The sequence below is a fragment of the Cheilinus undulatus genome, linkage group 4, assembly GCF_018320785.1.
Source record: "Cheilinus undulatus linkage group 4, ASM1832078v1, whole genome shotgun sequence".
NCBI classification, from domain to species: Eukaryota; Metazoa; Chordata; class Actinopteri; order Labriformes; family Labridae; genus Cheilinus; species Cheilinus undulatus.
In genome coordinates this window covers 3,310,989-3,332,818 of record NC_054868.1, presented here as the reverse complement: position 1 = coordinate 3,332,818, position 21,830 = coordinate 3,310,989, and the positions used below count along the sequence as shown (strand labels likewise).

At 38.7% G+C, this 21,830-nt stretch overlaps 1 protein-coding gene across 1 annotated transcript in view; it reads left to right on the top strand.

Annotated features, from left to right (window-relative positions):
* LOC121508113 (zinc finger protein 638-like) overlaps window positions 1-21,830 on the top strand; it is a 62,193-nt gene that overhangs the window by 24,745 nt on the left and 15,618 nt on the right. Inside the window, exons 2-7 of the mRNA XM_041784648.1 lie at window positions 10,297-12,019; window positions 16,562-16,623; window positions 17,571-17,600; window positions 18,771-18,952; window positions 20,690-20,880; window positions 21,148-21,363. Of these exons, the coding sequence (XP_041640582.1) occupies window positions 10,297-12,019; window positions 16,562-16,623; window positions 17,571-17,600; window positions 18,771-18,952; window positions 20,690-20,880; window positions 21,148-21,363 (2,404 nt within the window). The remainder of the gene's footprint in view (window positions 1-10,296; window positions 12,020-16,561; window positions 16,624-17,570; window positions 17,601-18,770; window positions 18,953-20,689; window positions 20,881-21,147; window positions 21,364-21,830) is intronic.

The following is a 21,830-nucleotide window of genomic DNA, read 5'->3' as shown; positions in this document are numbered from 1 at the left end:
TGCCACTTTATCACATTTTTGCCTTTTTTTTAGCATTTTTTTTTGCCATTTTTCGTCCAAATAAGTTTCCTTTTGACATTAAATACCCCCTTTTTCCTATTTTTGCCCATTTTTGCCTCTTCTTTTTGAAACTTTTTCCCCTTTTTTGCCACTTTTTACCATTTTTCACCCATTTAAGCTATCTTTTGCCATTAAACACCATTTTTCCTAATTTTTTTGCCCATTTTTGCTACTTGTTTTTTTCACCCATTACCCATTTTTGCCACTTTTCATCCAAATAAGCTACCTCTTGCCATTAAAAACCACTTGTGTCCTTTTTTCCAACTTTTTTGCCTCTTCTTCTTGCCACTTTTTACCCATTTTAGCCCTTTCTCACAATTTATTTTGCCACATTTTGCCCATTTAAGCTTCTTTTTGCCATAAAATACCACTTGGTGCCTATCTTTTTGCCCATTTTTGCTAATCTTGACTTCTTTTTGCCCATTTTAGCCCTTTGTCACAATTTATTTTGCCACATTTTTCCCATTAAAGCTTCTTTTTGCCACAAAATACCACTTGGTACCTATTTTTTGCCCATTTTTGCCAATCTTGACTTCTTTTTGCCCATTTTAGTCACTTTTCACTCTTTTTTCCCCCATGTTTTGCCACTTTTTAACCATTTTTTGCCACCTGTAACTCAATTTTTGTCACTTCTCACACATTTTTGTTACTTTCTGACCATTTCTCACCCTTTTCTCCCAATTTTCATCCCTTTTTGCTGCATTTTGACCATTTTTTGCCACCTTTAACTCTTTTGTTTTTGCCACTTTTCACTAAGTAGATTGTGGCTTTTGCAAAAATATTTTTCAATAATTTGGCTCTTTGGCTGAGCAGGGTTGCGTAACACTGCTTTAGAGCTTAGCTGCAGCATTTTCAGTCAAATACATTAAATAGCTGCATTTCAGTGAGCATTGTGTTGTTCAAGAGCTGGCCATCGTTTCTATTTTAAAATTTCCTCTTCTTTTTTTGGTAATCCAGCAGGTATTTCTGTTTGGTGCAGCGGTTTCTTCTTAAACACTTCCCCAAATGATGATGAACTGCTCTGATGGGTCTGTGGTTGTGCTTGGAAGCGAGGCTGGTGCACTTGGGCCCTGCTCCAGAGCAGGAGCATTCTGGGTATGGTGTGGCTTAGCCTTACTGGTGAGGGAAAAGTAAATCAACACGGCTCGGTTTGGATTGACACTACCAAAAGTCAGAGTACAATACAATACAAGGACTTTATTTATTAGTAAGACCATAAATATATTATAATATAATAATATATATATAGTAATACTATAAATATACTTTAAATAGTAAGACTCAAGAGTGCCCCTGTTATTGGTAAGAAAGCACCCAGAGATCTCTGGTGTTTTTTGTGGGCTCCAAAGCAAACCAAACCAAAATTCAAACATGTTGCTTTAGGTATTAGGGAAAACGTCCTCCTATAATTGGAGATTTTGCTTTTCTGAATGCACATTTTAAAATGAATTGCAGTTTAATGATAAAATGAACAACCTTTGTTTTGCAAACTAACAGCCTTACTGCAGCAAACAACGATTTTCACTCGTGAATTTAAGCTTTCATGTCAACCAGTAGCTTAGCAACTTTGTGGTTTAAATGAATTAAACGTTATGTTTCAGTTAGGTTAAGTGTTAACACATTTATGTCATACCAAAACTGCTCTAAATAACTGAATCCAAACATTTAAACCAGGTAAATTCTGCATTAAAAAGTGTCTTATTCACATTCTTGATCTTTAATGGCAACACCTCAGCAGCTGACCCAACCGAGGGCCACGTCGTATCACTTTCCACCACACATGTATCATCTTTGTCACATGCCCAGACTGTTGCTTGCTCATCACATGGTCTGTCATGCACTATATTTTTCTCTCCATTCCCATCACTCAGCCAGTTTTCTCCACTGATCCCAGGCCAGACAGATACCAACAAGTCTTGGCTCAGCATATAACCATTATAATAATATATGTTCAGGGGAGGGGGGTATAGACTGGGTTATCAAGAAGGAGAGGAGAGTTGAAGGAGTTAAATTTATGACTGACAAATGTGTCTCTCACCTCCTCTATCAAACGAGTTGAAAGAGGAGATGAATGCTGTGGGTAAAGTGAGTATATCTGTGTATGCAGCACCCAAGTGATATTTCACATGTGGTATACTGGAACCCAAAGTCTCTGCTGCTTCACGACTCGTCTAAGAGAACAATTCTGAGGAATTTTGAGACTACTTTTTAAACAGGAAATATAGAAAAACACTGAAGTATTTCTACACTGAACAAAGCCATAAATCAAACATGCACTCACTTATGTAAGGGGTTAGAGCAGGGGTCATCAAGTACATTTGCTAAAGGGCCAAATGTAGTCACGGCAGAAGGTCTGGGGCCGGACTTTTAAATAAACAAAAATTAGATCAACATTTTGGTTTCAATAACACACTATTGTACCGCAGGAAACGAGAAGAGAGGCCTGCCCACAGAAATGGCATGGGCCCTCCCCAATTTTGATTTAGCACCAGTATTCACTCATTTTTGACACTTTTAACCCCTTTTTGATACTTTTTGCCTCGTTAACCAATTTTTGACATTCTTTAATGCCTTTTGTACCACTTTCCCTGCATGTTTTATCCCCTTTGAGTCACTCTTTTATCGAAATTTGCCGCTTTTCATAATTTTTGCCACTTTTTAACTTTTTTTTTTGCAACTTTCTTGCTAATCATTGCCCCTGTGTGCATCTCTATAACACCTTTTCACTACTTTACCATTTCTGCTATATTTTTGCCTCTTTTTGATAGTTTAACCCAATTTTTGCCATTCTTTAACCCATTTAAACCACTTTTCTTGCATTTTTTATCCCCTTTGTGCTACTCTTTTATCCATTTTTGCCACTTTTCTTATATTTTTGCCACTTTTTAACCCATTTTTATACTTCTTTCCCCCTTTTCTCTCTTTTACCAATTTTTTGCAACATTTTCAACCTCTTTTTACTACTTTCCCTGTCAATTTTTGTTCCTTTGTGCCACTCTGCAACCCATTTTCACCTCTTTATCTGTCCATTTTTGCAACATTTCTTCCAACTTTAACCCTATTCTATTTTTTACTTATAATAGCTGGCAAGTAAATTTCTATAAAGAACAATCAAATGTTATTCTAAAACTTTTTCAATATTAATAATTTTGAGGTGGATTTAACAAGGCAACAACATCTTGTTTTCCTCCTTTTATGAATTTAATGATCTTCTGGGGGCCGGACAGAGAGCTTTGGGGGACCTGATATGGCCCCCAGGCCACCAGTTGATGATCAGTGGATTAGAGCTTAAACATGGTGGTTAATAAGTGCAAATGATCAGCAAAGGCCCAAACAACTTGCATTTGCAAATTTGTGCTGCAAATTCAGAAACAATGCAAATTGAAGAGCACATGTTTTTCTGAGTTAAGAGAAATATTTTCAGTTTTAAGTACAGACAATCACCCTTTAATCTGCAGTCTTCCCAGAATGCCTTTGGACATTAGACACTTGTGCACCGTGGGTAAAGTTACCAACTCAGTCAGACAAGTTCCACCCGTGGGTAGACACTAGAATGTATCTGAACATGATAGTAGAGCACTTCCTGATGTAGCATGCAGCTTTAACAAAAGAAGAAATGTTGTAATAGAATCAAACATGATTTTTAAGAGTAGAAAAGTCAGTTTAAAAGTCTTACATTTAAAATTGTTAAGTTAGCCTGTAGCACCACATTATGTAATAACGCCACATCATGTAATAACGCCACATTATGTAATAACGCCACATTATGTAATAACCCTTAGTGTGGGCTCCAAGGTATGCCCTACCCAACTACCTTGCCCTAACTCTAACCACGTAGTGGCTTATGCCTAAACCTAACCCCCCTTCAGGGCTCTAGACTACACACCTAACCTTAACCCTAGGACTTAAGGTGGGCTCCAGGGTATACCCTACTACCTTGCCCTAACCCTAACCGCTTAGTGGCTTACAAAATGCGGCGTTGTTGCATAATGAACTGAAAATGTATTACATTATTACAAAATGCAGTGTTATTACATAATGTGGCGCTACATAGCCTAATGTGGATGGACAAGTAAGTACCTTCTACTGAACAAACAGGCCTAGGCCTACTGTTTTTTTCAGTGAGTGGGATAGTAGTTATTTCCTTAGGTAGGCTAGGCTAACACTTAATTTTTCATACTTTCATAAACGCATGCGCACTTAGACATAAACACCCTTGGATGTCTCAGATGTTGATTGGTAAATTCAGAGGACTCATAGCGGGTTTTCTTAAAATTATGGACTGCAACGTTTGTAATCTATTTGGATGTTCACTTCCGGGAAATAGTGGTCATAACATAAACATATCTAAAGTTCGCCGGTTAATAAAACACTTACTATTTCAAATTCTGTTATCATTGCTGAATATATCTCATATTTCCACATATATGATCAATTTTTAAAAAGGATTTTATTTATTATCATTACCAATATTTTTGTTATTTGTTTGTAAGATTTTTAGAGATAGGGCTCTTATTTTGAAAGGTTTGGTGTGGAAGCGTACGTAACGTCATGGCGGACGGATCACGGGCTGAATCTCCTGCGAATGACTCCGTGCTGAGAAGATCTTACCGCCTGGTCTCTTCACAGAATAAAGCCCACTCGTTGTAACAGGTATTTATTAAACGTGTCTTCGACTAGAGAATGATGGAGAGTCCATAAAATGATCCTCTACAGTCGGTATGCCTTCCCCCGCGAAGCTAGCGTAGCTAGCATAGCCACCCTTGTAGGCAGACCCCCTAAAATGGCTCGTTTGTGCAACTGTTCGCAGGGAAACACACAAATACTGGACATATTCTGTAGCATTGAGGGCTATGGCTTATGAAAGACGTGGTTTGGTGGTTTTGGAGACTCTGCTTTTGTATGTGAGTTCACATGTAGCCGTTGTGTCAGCTCTGTGTGGTCTTAGCGGCCCATGAGAGCATACAGCACCGTGCTAGGGTACTACAGGGAGATGTACAGGATTATGAGCACAGCGTTAGCAGCATGAGACCATTCTAGATATCCGGAGTAGCTCTACTCTTTTTAAATCTGCAGTCACATTAATTACAAAATGGTTTACAGGAACACACAGTAGAAGACAGTAGTTATTATATAACTCTTCTACTCAACATGCTGCCATGACTCAACTGTGCGTTTTTACAGCTCTTCTTCTATAGGCTTTATATAGTGCCACCTTACCAATATTGTTTTTAGCAGCGATATATAACCGATTCCCCCTCATTTAGAAAGTGCTGTGAAAAATCAGTGCAGTTGACAGTAATATAAAAATATTAATTTTGTGTGTTAATCTGGGATCAGCTCAAATTCAGCAATATTCCCAATGACCTTAGAATCTGCATATTCTAACAGGTCATTTACGTAATATTATCCCTTAATCAAAGGTTCTCAAATATCTACGGAAGCCCTTTGCTGCCTCTTCAAAATTAAAAAGGCAGGGAGTTATTTCTATAAAGAATTTGAATTGAAATCATGAAAAAGAAAGTAAAAAATTATGAGCTTCAAAGTCAAAATTCTGAGAAAAAAAGTCAAAATTGAGATTAATACGATGAAATTATTTAACAACAGGGCAAAATTATGAGATAATATCATACTAAATTCTATAATAAGTCCAAATTAATCAGAACACTACAGGAAAGAGTGCTTCAAGGACTCTATAAAAAGTTTGTTTCAGCTGCTTTGGAAAAGGGATTCAAGTTCTTCAGGAAGTCTTTGTTTGACTTCCTGAAGGGGGCTTGTTTCTGAATCGTGTTGAAGTGTGTTTTTAAGTTCTACTCATGACCATGACGTGAATATAAAGGCATTTAAACGCTCGAAGAGAGTGCCTAGAGTTTTTTTTTTGTTTTTGTTTTTTAAGTTCAAATTATAGTATAGGTAATCCAAAAGAGAAGTCCAAATGATACCCTTTATTTCTCATAATTAACTTATCTCTTATCTATCAGTGTTAATTTCGTTGACTAAAGCTATGACTAAAAATGTTCGTTGACAGCCTTTTTTCCATGACAAAAACTAGACTAAGACAAAAATAGATCTGTGACGACTAAAACTGACTAAAACTAAGTTTCGTTTTTGTAAAGATGACTAAAACTAGACCAACGTGTAATGCAGTTTTCCCCAGGCATTCAAAATCTGTGATGTTTCTCCACTGTGGATAAATCTGTCAAAAAACAAAGCATCTGTATCTATTCTGCCTCTCAGCTGTAGAAAGCAGGGACCCCATTTTGGCAGAGTGCAGAGAACACACTACCATGATTTGGTACCAGATTTAGGCAAGAGAATAAATGCTTGGACTAAAAGTCAAGACTAGAATGTGAGGACGTTTTATGGACTGAAACTAGACTAAAATGTTTGGAGTTTTTGTCAACTTAAGTTAGATTAAAACTAAAAAGAATGGAAATGACTAAAAAAGGACTAAAACTAAAATACAATTCATATAAAGACTAAAACTAAAATTAGAAATAGCTGCCAAAATTAACAGCATTATCTATCAATTACTATCTCATAAATTTGAGTTTTTAATCTCAGTATTTTGACTCAGAATTTCACATTTTAAACACTATTTTTCTCTTTATCTCTTAATTTCAACTGTTCATCTCAGAATTTTGATTTTTATGTAATACTTTTGAATTTTTATCTTATGATTTTGGGCTCACTATCTAATAATTTTGACTTTTTTCTTCATAATTTTACTCATCATTTTGGCTTTATCTCAAAATTTTTAACCAATATTTTAATTCTTCCCCTAATTAGACTATTTATTTTATAATTTTGTCTCTCACATTTTTGAATTTTAATCTCATAATTTGACTTGATATCTCATAGTTATTATTTACTGTCTCATTATTTTGATCTAATCATTGTTTTATAATCACAACACCTAACTTTAATATCAGTCCTGTTTTTTAAGTGGCAGACATGAGCTTCCATAAATTACATGAAAACAATGTTAAGTAGTCCTGTCCTAAATGTATTAGCAGCTCTAGACCTGTTATTGTTCTTTGAGAAGTCAGATTTCCTCTGCCATTGTTGACACTGCAGTTTAGGAAGAATAGCCCCTTTTTTATTTGAAATGAAAGGTGAGGTAGAAGTGTCCTTGGTGAGTGGGGTGATGTTCCTAAAGTTAACTGTTTTCCACTGAGAGTGCTTTGAGTACAGGGAAAAGAACAGCTCACCAGGAATGGAAGGTGTTTTGTTGCTCATGATGCTGAGCGCTAAAAGGGTGTTGATGAACAAAGGCCTTTAGTTATTTTAAATTAGTTGCATATTGATGAACAATGATGAAATACTTTGTACTTTACCTTAAGTAAAGTTTTGGTAAGGAACTTTAAGTGAAGTTATTTGACAGCACACCAAAACTCTAGTTAAGATTACATTATCTCATCTATGGCTAGCATCCATCTTTGCACATAAGAGCCTCGAATTAAGCTTACTTTTTTAACAACAAAGTTATTACATTGGCCTCAAAGTGTTCCTTCCCAGTGAGTGAATACCTAGTTTAGATGGATACATGCTTTATTTTTTATAGTTGATTTTAGGCCTGATTTGCTCCCCAGGATGTGGTCTGATTAGAAGCTTTTGGAAACTGATTGTTTCCTCTACTACGTGGTATTAATAAAGTTAATTTCTCTATCAGGCGTCCTGTGTGACTGTTTTGAAACGATGTAGAACCACTCTGATTCAGTCCAAACTTAATCTGTGAATAATGCCACTCTTTCTTAGAGATGATAAATGAAGTGGCTTCCAGGTAAATGTGTTTCACTGTGAGGAAAAATCTGTGAATAAGCACAAAATATTGCAAAACCTTTTTATATATATGCACGTCAGCTGTCAGATCATAACATATTTTGGCATGTTATCCAGCTAAAGACTCCTCTTGCTTAATTTATGCATTTCTATTCAATAATTAGGTGCCAACTTGCATGTTGTTTTTAATTGACTTTGGGTAATTGCTCTCTAATCCCTAACCAGTGCCCTCTGGACTGTTTAGCAACAAAACAAGCCTTTTCTCTTCTATTTATAGCTATTTCCCCAGCTTGCAAGCTCAGCTATTCTCTAAAAACTCTACTTGGTCAAAGTTTACCCTGCTTTGTGAAAAGATATTGCAGTCAAAGGCCAGAGAATTCAGAACAGGGATTGAGCTCAGCAAGATATGATTTATTTGTGTCTGAATTGCATGGTTTGGTTGACAAAGAACACACAAACAAAGTAGACCAGTAACCATTTAACTGACACAGATAGTATGGAAAAGTCTTAGATTTTTTTGGGTCTTGTTAAAGATAAAAATAAATATCCATCCATCCCTATGTATGCTTAGATATAGACATCTTCAGGGTCTTTAATTCAGGTTTATAATTAAAATGTCTGAAGTATTTGACTACTCATGTGATTCCCCTGCATGTACAAGTGAGGGATGAGTTTTAATCAGACATGGCAACAATTGGGGTTGAACTGATTGTGTTTGTTGAATTTGCTAAACAAACATTTTGGAAAAACACCTTCAGTCATGATTTTGACTGAGTCCGTGCTGCTGGAGATGCACTTGAAGGCTAGCATCTAAAGCCCAGTTCAGACCAAAAGTTTGTAACACAACAAGATCGTTTTATGATTTTGCAGGGGACAGGTGCAGCTCTGTGAATATAGCTGTTGCAGTTCAGATCAGCCAGCTGACGGCCTTGCCTTTGATTCACTGTGTCAGTTACCAACAGCTGGTTTCAGAACAGAAAGCCCATCTTGTGCCTTCAAGCCCGGAGAGGAAGTCAGCTCACCATGCCAGTTAAGTTAGACGGTTTGTCTATTAGAGGCAACACCAGGTACCCTGGAGGACGGAAGAGATCCAGGAATAACCAGGGAAAGGGATAAAAGCTGGGCTATCGCCAACCTCACGCTCATGCCACAAATTCTCATACGCCCTCTAGATATTCTATTGAGGTACCCATGGACAGCTCCAAAGTTTGGATCCTCTCTTTTTTTAATTATTATTATTTTTTTATTGCATAATTGCAACCTTTGCAAGTCATTGGCATGGAAATGATGCATTTGGCTCCACCAGTTGCAGTGGTGTTAGCTGACAAGCTCTAATGACATTACAGAGGGGCCTGTTGCAAGCAGTTGCTAGTTTCAACCCGTCTCATCTTTGGTCTGAAGTGGGCTCAGAAAAGTAGTAGGATGCAATACCAGTGTGCCATGGAAAGCAGTTTTTTGTAAACTCTGATCATAGTCCATTTAGGCTGAGTTTATTGAAGTAGTAAAGTAAAGAAATGGCACATAATCAAAGGTAGGGCTGGAGGATTTGAGAAAATAATCTAATTGTGATTTTTTTTTCCCCCAATATTGCCATTTAATATGCAATTATTTTTAGGTTCCTCATCTTATGTATTATTCAACAAACATAAGCAATAAATCATTCTATATTACAACCAATCCAATATTAGATCAATTAAACTAGGGATGAAAGATTTGAAAAAGTATCTAATTGGAATTTTTGCTCATAAAGCAAATTTGACATTGGTTGCTATACTGAAGGGATAATCATTTTTTTAAGCTATTCTCATGTTGATTAAGAAAATCATATGCACGATCAGGAAAAGTTGGATTTTAGTAAACTATTTCAAAAAAAGACCCTTGTTTGTATGCACAGTGTGTAGAGTATAAAATCCCTGCTGCAAAAAATTGTATGAAATTGGTATTTTGAACTTATTTCAGGATAAAAAAAATTGCACTGTCTGCGATTTGATAATTGTGGCATATTGCGATTTAATCTCATTTGCATTTAATTGCCCAGCCCTAATCAAAGGTTTGTATTGGACAGCAAATTTGGTGATTTGATTGAAAAAATTCAGTCAGTTACAGCATAAGATTGTTTACAGGCATGATAATAGTTTTTCTTTCTTTCAGCATCTGAGTGTGTCTTTGTAGGTTTAATCCAGATGTGCTGTTTTCTTGCAGTGTTTTGCATAATGTTGCTTTGGTTAACTATCCTGAATGATAACAGGGGGCAACGACAGGAGGGAGATTTTGATGCTGGCAATCTTTCTTAATGCTTTGAGAAATGTATGAAAGAAAGGAAACGCACAAAATGAGGACTTTGCCAACTTGCCTGTAAAAGTGCAGTGGACGAAGGACTTCTTCAGACAGCTGCCTATGATATGAAAAGATATGTTCATCTGTAATAGTTTATTTCTGCTTTTCACCTCACAGCCTTGCTGTGCACACAGACAGTAATTCTCGCCTCGTTCCCGCCCTTCGGTTGGAGCCCACTGCAGCATTGTCCATCGCCAACAGTACCAGAGGGACCCATTTCATATTTGGACCTGTGGCAAGTGCTGCTGCCATAGCAGCTCTCCGATTGGCTCAGATTACGACTCAGACTCAGGTTGCTCTTCAGCAGCTCGCTACTCTAGCGACCATAACTGTTAGCAACCAGTATCACAACAACAACGGCGTTGCAGCAGCGCTACCTCCACACATTGCCCTCCTCAGTCTTCTAAATAGGCAGCAAGTGTTGGGATTGCACGTGGACACAAACCGCAAAACTTACAGAAACGCACAACCTTGTCTCTCTGCTGCAATGTATCACCACCACTCCCAGCAGCCGGGGTCCTTTCCCAATGGGCCGAGGCCTCCCCATCACCCGCCGCCCCCAAACCAACATCAGAATCGAAACTCTTCCGATATGCTGTCACAGGCAATGGGCTTCCAGTTTCCTCGTCCCACCCAGCTCCCGGATGAACTTGAGTCTGCTCTGGCTATCCGCGGTGCCAGGGACATGGACCACCGACTCATTGACCACACGAGTCGACCAAATCAACACCAGAACCAAAGCTCAGGTTCTGGGATGAGTCAACATGGAGGCTTTGGCTCTAATCCAATGACTCTCCCCCCTGATAATCACTCTTCCCGTCAGCAAGGGGTAGACTGGTCAAATTATCAACCTCCAACAAAACTGTTCTCAAGTCCTCCTCCTCATCAGTCTCAACGGCACCAAGGGCCCCCACAGCAGCCCCAAAGCAGCCATGCAGGGACAGGCATCCAAAACTGGAAACCTCTCATAGGTGACTCGCAGTCACCCCAAGGCCGTCATCCACAGGGTGGCGGGGAAAGTCAGGGTATGTACACACCAGAAAGTGCTGGAAGTATCTTGGCTAGCTTTGGACTTTCAAACGAGGACTTGGAAGTGCTTAGCCACTACCCTGATGATCAGCTAACCCCCGATACTCTACCATTCATACTTCGTGATATCCAAATCAACAAGTCAGGAACCCAGAACGCTGTATCTTCAACTTCGGGATCCTCGTTTTCACATGGCATCCAAGATATGCCAATGCCTCCTTCTCGCTCTCCGCCGTTGACCCGTTCACGCTCTCCAGAGGTACCCAGCCTTCTTGCGGTTACACAGACTGCGGGTAAAGTCATCGACTATGGTCATGCAAGTCGGGCAAAGGACGAAACTACAAGAAAGACTTTCAAAAGAGAGCAGCTCTCCAGTGAAAGGACAGTTAAAATGTACCAATCTTCATCGCCACCGTCATCGGCACCCAAGGCAGTGAAATCTGAAAGGCGGCAGGTTCGTTTGGAACCCACTGAACCAAGCAAGCATGGAGATCAGGACTACCGCAGGACAAGTAGCGAACATCGCAAGAGCAGTCGGTCTCCTGGGAGAGAATTTCAGCCGTCATCCAAGCCTCGCACTCTGGATCGAGACTACAGACGGGAAGCACAGAAGCCTAGGCCCTCATCTGAAACCAGCAGCGAGGCTTCCTCAAGACGATCTCCATCCTCTTCATCAAGCTCAAAACCACACACGAGCAGCAGCAGCAAGAAGTTACCAACCCCCACCATGATAAGCGATTTCTCAGCTGCGCCGCCAAAGGTGTATCCCCATACCTGCTCACTGTGTCAAATGCAGTGTGATGAGGAAAAGGTGAGTGCCAACATGCCTTTGCACCATGCTCTGACAGGAATACCTACACATGTTGAGGTTAAGCCAATAGTCCGTCTTCACCAGGCAGGGGTCAAGGTTTGCTTCTAGCTCATGGTTTCCATTTTTGGTTGTTACCATCAAAATTTAGTCAGTAAAGTGTCCTGTTAACTTGTAATAACAGCTCAGCATTTTAAAAGTGTGTCCAGTTTACATTAAACACACCAGTTCAGATATAGTACTCAAATTTATGACGCATCAGTGGCCACCATCATGACCGGAAGCAGTAGCCAGTAATAAAAGGTTTTCAATTACAGCATTTCTAATGCTAAGGTCAGACTACACATTTTAAGTATGGTTATAGCCCCATCGGACAGTCTTAGGGGTTCAGGACCCACCGGCCCTGAAATTTAGATGATTTGAAGACATGTAGTGCCTCATAGTGATCAACAGTCAAATTCACAAGCACAAGTATGGACGGATGAGACAAAGAAAAAGTTTGTTGAGCTCTGGGGACAAAATCCCTGCTTTTATAATATGTCATAGTGGGACTAACCCTGGCACGCCAGATGAATGTGTTTCACAGCCTTGTGTTTCAAATACATGGGCCAGACGTGGCCATCGAACAGGCCAGGGGAATCTGGCACCGTGTAGTTCATTCACACGTCCATCTGCTAAATCTTGCATAGACAGCATTTGGTGAAGGGCAGAGCCTTTGAAAAAGAACTCAGAGGGTGATTGGATGCACGTTCTGTCTGTCACATCTTTACAGGCCAATAAGAGCAATAAAACATGTGACGTGGCCGCTACCAAGCTGCACCCCTACCGAATGAGTAAACTCCATAGAGAACTGCATAACATCAACCATGGCGACTGTAGACATGTCAGTACACGACTTTGTCCTTTTTTAAAAAAAAGAACCCTCAATTCTGTTTTTAACGAAGAAATGTTGTCAAGTTCTGATAAAACTGGTGCTTTAGCAGCTTCCACGCTAATGTCTTCTGCCATAATTGCACCGGCCTCTTGTTGCTGATTGCTTACATCATGACTCTGCCGCGCCCAAAAGTACTCCCCCTTGATGCTGATTGGTCCTGTCACTTTCTAACCGGATGGATTTGCAGGTGAGAAACACGGAAACGGGCAAATCCATCTGCTTTGCAAGGTTAAGTGGGACTATCATGACTGCCTGAAAATAGAAATGTTGGTCAGAAATGGCAGACCCTCTTCAGCAACCTACAGTAACAGCCATTAGCATTTTCGTCAATCAAGGTTAAAATTTATCATAAATTTGGATGGACATAGTATAGTGCATTAACAAGATGGGCTGTAACAGTATTTGTCCCGAACTGTGCCAGCTTTGGGGGTCACAGCTTAGCACATGTAGTCCCACAACATTTGAACAGGCACAACAATACAATCGAAGAAGAAAAGTTAGCTTCTGCATTAGCACCAGTGGAATGAGACTGATCGGCAGCAGTATGTATTGAAGTGATTTGCTTTGACTCTAATGTCTCATCCTGTGCTTGCATGATGCCAAAACCAAGGTATGAGCTGAACTGTGATCTCTGTGAACTGTTACACCCCTAGGCTTGCAGTATTAAGTTCATTTAAAGTCTTCTTCCCGGGCCCTACCCCACTTCTTTCCACCGTCATCCCACCAGTTGTAATAATTGGTTGGATACCACTGTGTGGTCTGCCGTGTCTTTTGGTCAAATTAATGGCTCTTTGATCATCCACTCCAACACAGTGGCCACTGCAGTAGACAGATGGTGTAGTCTGATCTTAGCTAAAGAATGCAATTCAAATGAAAGTCTTCAGTCTTGAGTAACTGCCAGAAATGGAAGCAATACTAGAGCTTTGAAAATTTTACATTCAAGACACTGTCTGGTAAAGCATAGTAAGACTTGAAACTATTAAGGTGTAATTAAAAGGCCATCGGAGCCTTTTATTGAGTGCTTCAACATTTTAAAGTTGACGCCGGACTCCAAACCGAGCGTTAACTTTTGGTTGCCAAACTAAAAATGCTGCTTTCATATTTTCCTTACCTCACTTTGAGTCATTAAAGTAGACAAATACCAACTTTACAATCACGTATTTGAAGGCATAATGTAAAAAAGGTACCATTACAGTAACCAAACCGAACTCTTTGTTGATTGTTTTTATCTGATGATCTGACCTAAAAGCAAATAGTGTATTTCAGTACAGTATTAGTCAATGCAAACACAAGAAACACGACATACATTAAAAGTATAAAACTGATTTCTGACCCATTCTGACAAATCAAGTGGTTCTTCTATTCCTTCCTCAGACTTTAAGGGTTTTTCACTTGGTTTGAACTAGGGATGATCTTAAACAACTATTTTCTCAGGTGATAAGATGCAAAATTCAGTCAGACTATCATCTGACCAAACATAAAAAAAAAAAAAAAAAAAAAAACCATTTAGAAAAGCATGAGCACTATAACACTGCTATGATTACTTTGTTTGCTGGTGAAAAGCAGTGTGTTTACATGTCTTCATAAAAAGTCAAATTAAGGCATCAGTCTCCCTAAAATTTGATTTTCAAATATGTCAGTTTGACTCAAACCATACCAAACCAAATTTCTCTAAGTCAGCTAAACACTCTTGTATGTTGCCGTTTACTCTTGTATGTTTACACCTCAATCGGACCCAAACTTGACATGGCCTTCTGAGCATACGCCAGATCATACGCTGGACTTTTGCCCCTAAATCGATGAGATGGATATAAATGCTAAGAATAGCAGAAGTTGCATCGTTGTCTTTTTTCAGATATGTGCCTGTTGTAAAGCATAGGATACGTAGGAAATGCACGTCACTGTAAAGTTTGCCCATGTTATAGTTCTCCTACAGAAAGAAGGTCCACAGTAACCAATGGTGAGGCAGACCAGCACCACCTACCGTAGCTGAGGCAGACATGTTCCTGTCATTAAAATATTTAACCCCATGTACATGTGTACGTGGACAAGAACTTGAAACATACTGAATGCCAAATTAGTTTGAGTGTAGCTTAAGCTAGCAGTGCTAGCACCACCAGCCTTCGCTCCTCTTTGCAGGTTAATGCTCTTACACCTGCGCTGGTACAGTCAAGTGGTTCAGACAGCCATTATACAAAGTGAAAATACTGATTAAAACATGCAAACTTACCAGATGCCACCCATTTTCAATTCTGGTGTATATGCTGGTAGTAGAGGGTTATGGTGATGTGGCTGACCACTGCGCAACACATTATGCCCAACATTTGGCCAACATTGCAGCCTGAATCCTTAAAATGTCAGTAATTGTTTAACTAATTAGAAATGCTGCTGTTGACTAGCAAAAATGATGAGTTAATTGCTTACGCACATCCCTAGTTTGAACCACTTTGACACAACGTAAAATTATTAATATAACAAACTGGCAATGATATTATATTTAATAACTGCCTGTCTATGTAATTTAAGTGGTTTACCTTTTCTTCCTCAAAACTGAAGGATGATAGGAAATATTTGAATGTTTTTCTGAGTTCAGCAGTAATAGTTGTGAAAAATCTCATTGACTTTGTCAGAAAACCCAACACTCCGGTCTGTGGCTTTGGACTGCAGCTTCTCTTGTTCTTAAATGGTGTTATGATTGAGCCTATGTATGAATATTGTCTTTTGAAATGGTTTTAACTTTGTCGCAACCATAACAAGTTCAATTTGAATTGATTATCCTAAGTGTCCTTCTCTGGTAAGTACACCCAAGGTGGAATTTTGAAGATTTGGTAGGCTTGGACAAAAGCATAATAAAATGGTAATTTCTTTAAACCATAATTACTTTTAAAAAGTCATACTTTTTAACAAAAATATTTCTTTAAAATGACACACTTCATTTAAAGAAGGGGGGATATATATCCTCTTCATTCCCCATCAATTGACTGTTCAGAATCTACAATCGTGTGGTTTTCTTACTCTTTTACCTTAAAGATACTAAACCTCATGGTTTATTTGGGCAGTTGTAAAGTTTGCAAGCATAGGTTGTTTTCGCATTTATTCTGAAATCTACGTTTCACTGGGAATTGGTTGGTAAACCAGATATTTGTGTATTGAATGGTTTATCCATAATAATGCTTGGAACACAGTTTAGTATTTACAACTGTAAGACTAAAAAGAACTTGTGTTTTTTTTATTTGTGCTTTTCTTTTGTACCAGTGATTTAAAGTGTGTTAATTTTGAAGTCACTCTTAAGTTAATGGAGTCTAATGAATAAACATGGGAAGCAGATCATTTAAAATTCAAGAACAAGACTCAGCTTTGTATTCTATGTGTGCTTGAGGCTGTGCGATAATTTGATCATAATTCCAGAATCAAAAATTGGTTGTTAACACCTTGATAAAAGCTGAAAAACATTACCTTAAGCCTTTATCTCAGGGCTAATGGCCTTGTTTAAAAAAATGTGTATCATTTGCTCTACATTCATTTGAAAGTAAGTAAGCTTTATTAAGGATTCTGCCAGTTTGTGACTAAATGTGCTGGGTCTCTCTCCACCTTTTGTTGTTTTTCTTCAGGACTGGGTTGACCACATTAACACCGTCAACCACACCGCCGCTTGCAGAGATCTGCGCAACAAGTGAGGGAATTATAATGCATTGCACACACTCATTGATATGGTGGCTGGGAGGTCTCACATGAATGCATGTCTGAAAGACTTTGCATTAACAGTAAACGCAAATGCAGACAACTTTGACCAAATATCCAAGTAGCTGCAACACCAGCGCAAACAAGTGAAAGAAAACTGCAACAAAACCACAAAGTTACTGAAGACAAAATTGCAAGTCACTGACCAAGCAAGCAAAATGCTTGAAACGAAAATAAACCTGCAATAGAAGTTGGACAGACACTTGGTAAATAGATAAGTAATAACCAACTTAAACCAATAAATGAATAAAAAATGTTATAATCATGATTCTTAGAAAATACATGCACATTTAATTTTGATGATGTCAGAGCAGACAGCCCCATAGTTGTGCTCTCCTCTCTCCTCTCTCTCTCTCAAATGAAAGTTGATAAGAGGGAAGAGGATCAGCCTACATTAAACACTTCGTCATGAATATATCAACTGCCTTTTAATAACAATATCTAATCGGCTAACAGATTTAGCATTGCATTGCACTCATTTGACAGTACTGAGACAGTACGGAGTTAGATAATTTAACTGATCATTGACACAACAATTATTCAGTAATACGGAGCGTTTGTTAAGAGAAAATTTCGTAGTACCTCAACTGTGTTCTGGACGTGCTTTTATATTTTTCATTTAATGGAAGTTAGCAAACAGCTTTAAGATGCACTACAGCCACTGTCTAGTATTACACTCAGATTTAAAACAGGCACCAGTAAAAACCATGCAAAACAACATATTTCAGTTGAAGTGTCATTTTCAAAAAGCACACAATCTTCACATTTTTTAAATTGGTGATTGTTCAAATATACAAAAGACACTGTCCTCTCTGTTCAATATACTCAAGATTATTGTAGGTTAAAGTTTCTAACAGATTGTTTTTTGTTTCTCTGAAGGTACCCTGACTGGAAGCCAAACCTACCAAGGTCAGTAGGACTCCTTGAGTCAGTCCTAACACAGATATCCTTTAACTTAACTATAAAAATGCCCACACGTGTGCTCTTTTTTGTTCAGAAAGGCTCATATAGGGTATTAGTGATATTGATATGTGATTTCATTACTGGCCCAAGTACAAGATGTTTTACAGCTTTTAGGAACAGGATTGTTAAATATGTTTTAGAATGGTATCCAATTGGGATGCATTGGTACCACTCCTTTTCTGACAGAACACATTTAGTTACTTAAATTTGGGCACCCATGATACCGCAACAAATATGAATATTCAGTAAAACCTTCTTAAAACTTTCTACAATGTTTATATTTTTTTGTCAGATGTTCCTCACCTATCCTGACAGTTAAGCAATGCATAATTTCAAGTCTGTATAGGTATCAGTGCATCCTTTTTAGTGCTACACAATTAATCTAATTGCATTATCAGGCTCTGCAATTGCGTTGAGGAGGCCTCTGCACACCTGAATATGTGCATCAGAGAAGGATAGGCTCATAAAAGTTCAAAGAAGCTCCCGCACACTGTCTCGCTTTCTGCTGATTTTTATTGAAACACACAATGTGTTTGTCTAGCTGATAGGGGTCAGTCAGACCAGAGCTATGTGCATCAGCTTCTTTGGACTTCAGTAAGGCTATGCAAGAATATAATTACTTAAAAAGGTACGAGTACTTTTGTATTCAGTTGTGCTTGAAAGGTTAGGAAAAATACCAGCAGAAAGGCCTTTGGGTTTACAACAGTGCCACTTTGTAGAAGTACCTTTATTTCCAGGAAAAACTTTTTTTTTTAAATAAGTTATTTTTCTGATTTTGTATTCTTGATGCTACTTAATTTTTGTATGTTTTGAGTTGGGAAATGCACACTTCAAACCTGTCATTATTCTCTCCTTTTTCATCAATAACCAAACAAGTAGACTCATGGTACTATTTATATAGTACATTGTTATCACAATTGTAATTTGCAGTATCATTCAGTATAATCAAAGTCACACATCATTACCAAATAATGCAGCATGAGTCACCAGTATCCAGCCTTGTAGCCCTCCTTTATGTCAGCACTTGTCTCACCAGTCCCTCTTTGTCAGCTCGTGTCAGTGTTGTTTTGCTCATTCCCTGGTTTGGTTTGTTAATGACCGTTGTCTATGATGCAGTCGCAGTGGACGACATGGCAGCCGGGCCTCACATTCTCCATCCCACTCTGCATCTCGATCCGTGTCCTGTTCTCTCTCCCCGAGTCCAACTCATGGGAAACACAGGGTGGGGCCCCCCCACCACAGGCCACAGGGGAGGCCGTACCCCCCTCACCATCACCCTCGCCACCATCACTACACAGGTAAACAGATGCCCTTTAGAAAAACAGACAACTTTCACACAGTAGAAAATGCCAGAAATCCTTTGGACATTTCATTGAGTGCGTTTACATGGACTTGAGTATCCCGTTTTCTGTCAGGTTTTTTGAGTATCCCATTTTCTCTTTGCACATGTATACTCCTTCAGAAACCGGGATATGACAGTATCCCGTTTTTGAGAAACCCGTTTTTGCTACCTGGAGAACTCCAAAAGAAAACGGGATACTGTGCCATGTATACGCAGTATCCCGTTTTCTGGCTACTGTAGACTTACGTGTGCAGGCTGATCTCTGCACGGAGAGAGTGACAGTTGAGCGGCTGTGTCTGCAGAGGATCAGTCTGTGATCTGACGGCAGTCAAAACGCTCTGATATTTAGATAAAATGTGAACTGAACAGTTGAAATTTTCCGCCATGAATGAAACATGAGCATAGTTTACTGAGAATGACCGCTTACGCCATGAGTTAGAGCTCTGTGAGCTGAAGATGGAAAGACGGCACTCGGTAAGCGACCTGCACAGCCCTTCAACTCCTCCCAGTCCTGACATTTAGAAACGATGACTTTTCCGGTGTGTTTTTCAAAATAAAAGTGTAGCCTTTCACAGACTTTTATTTTGAAGTCGTTTTCGGGAAAGTTATTTAGTGAAGTCAGTCGACTACAAGATGCTTCGCTACTTCTTGGTGTCTCTGCCAAACTTTTGTCATGTTTAATAATAATAATAATAATAATAATAATAATCGCCTAATAAGTGATAAAAATTTTAGATATTAAGTTATAATAAGCTTATTCATTTGAGATCTCCCTTTCACTCCTTACCATCCTCTCAGTCTCTTTTTCTGCAGATGCTTTATAAGCAAGCGTTCTATAAACGAGATTAGTTTAATATTCTCCCGTTGTTGGACTAGGTGGGTACCATTTTTGCTGCATAATGCTGGCATGTAACTGTTTTAAAGCCAAAATAACAGTGATCTAATTTTTCTAAAATTTCTAACTTTCTGGTGTTGTAAAATAACATCAACTATCTGCGCAGCTGTGATTCAGTGATCAGAAGCCAGGATACTACTTTCTCTCATGTATACAGGGATATGAATAACCGGGTTTCTCTGTGCACATGTGAACACAGTACCCTGAATATGAAAAAACCATGATATGACTCAAAACCGGGGTACTCAGGTCCATGTAAACGCAGTCATTGTTTACATCACTTAAAACAGCAAGTGGGATTTTTTTTTTAAATCAGACACTGTAAAAAACAAAACAAAACAAAAAAACTTACATCAAAATCGTTTTTGTTGTTCATCAATGACATGTCCAAGCCTGTAGCCATTAATTTAAAACAACTCATCCAGCATAAAATTTGTGGAAATAAAGCCACTTTTTATGTTTTACACAGCCCAGTAAAGTTGTTTGCATTTGGTATGTAAACCGACTTTGAAAGGGTTAGATAATTTGAATGTGAATCGGTGATTTTGATAAACAGGAGTGAAGCTGTTGAAAAGATCTGAGTGTTTTGAAGTGGAAAAAAATTAATTTAAATACATTTTATGGCATCTTTGTGTTCACATTTTGGCCACTTAACAGTTCATAAGGAAATTACCTGTGTTAATATAAAACATTAATTTTAAGCTCCTCCTTTAATAATTTTTTAATGTTTTTGACCTATTTGAAGTATTTTTGCATGAACATTTCTCTTCATGACTGTGTCTTACGTTGTACCTTCAGGCGATCCTCCTTGCAGTGGTCTGAAGCGTCCTTATGCTGACTCAAAGTTTGACCCCAGACATCCGTCTTCCTTTAAGACGAGTCACGCTTCCAAACATGGACCGTCACAGTCCTCAACAAAGACCAACAAGAGCGGGTCAAAGCCTGGAGCCAAGACGACTAAGACAGGGAGTGGCAAGGCCTCTGACATGGTGGGTGATGTTTTAGCTTTGACAACATGGAACAAGATTTTGACCAAATTATTGTTGATTTCAGTGTCGCTTACGTATTCAGGGAGCTGTTTTCCACACATGGAGCTTTAGATTCTGTTATTTTAGTGGTTTTCAAGGTAAACATTGTTCCTCACTTTAATTATTTTGTTAAGGTGAACTACGCTGCTTTTAAAACTGGAAGTTTGGGTACTTAAGAAAGCAGAGGGTAAACTCAGTAACCTCCAACTTCTTCCTTTTGGCTTCCAGTGTGCCAAAGCTCCACCAGCCAAGAAGAAGAAGAAAGCTGTGACTTCCTCCTCCCAGGACTCTTCCGTGGCCGATCGTCTGGTTTACCTGACGGGAATCCCAAAGGATGCTTCAGAGCAGGAGGTTACCGACCTGGTTGGGTCCTTTGGAAAAATCAACAATGTGATCCTCATGCCCTGCTCCGAAGAAGAGAGTGAGAAGGGCGAGGGGCAGAAGGTGCGTTACATTATTGTTCTGATGTATTTTCAATGCTTATAATATCTAGAACTGTAATGCAAATCTGAAAAGGGCAGGAGAAAATGAATGTGACTGCTTAGAGGCAGTGAAAAGACAGAAAACTGCTCAGGATCTAACACAGAAACCTAAACGCAGTACATAACCCACAAACAACAGAATTATTTAAAAGTTGTTTCCTTCACTCATTGATTTCTTAAATGTACATGTGGTTCTCAACTGGTCCGTCCTCAGGACCCACCCGTTCCTTCTTGCAGTCAGTCATAATATCCTGATGTCTCCTTTAATAAAATAGATTTATAAAATGATACTCCCTGTTCTGACTAAATATTTAATATTGACTGTTTTGTAGTCAATTTACCTATCGTCGTATGTCATTTGAAAAAATATAGATATATCTTAAAATCCTCATAAATTGCCCAGCTCAAGTCAGATGTAGAATCGAGTTT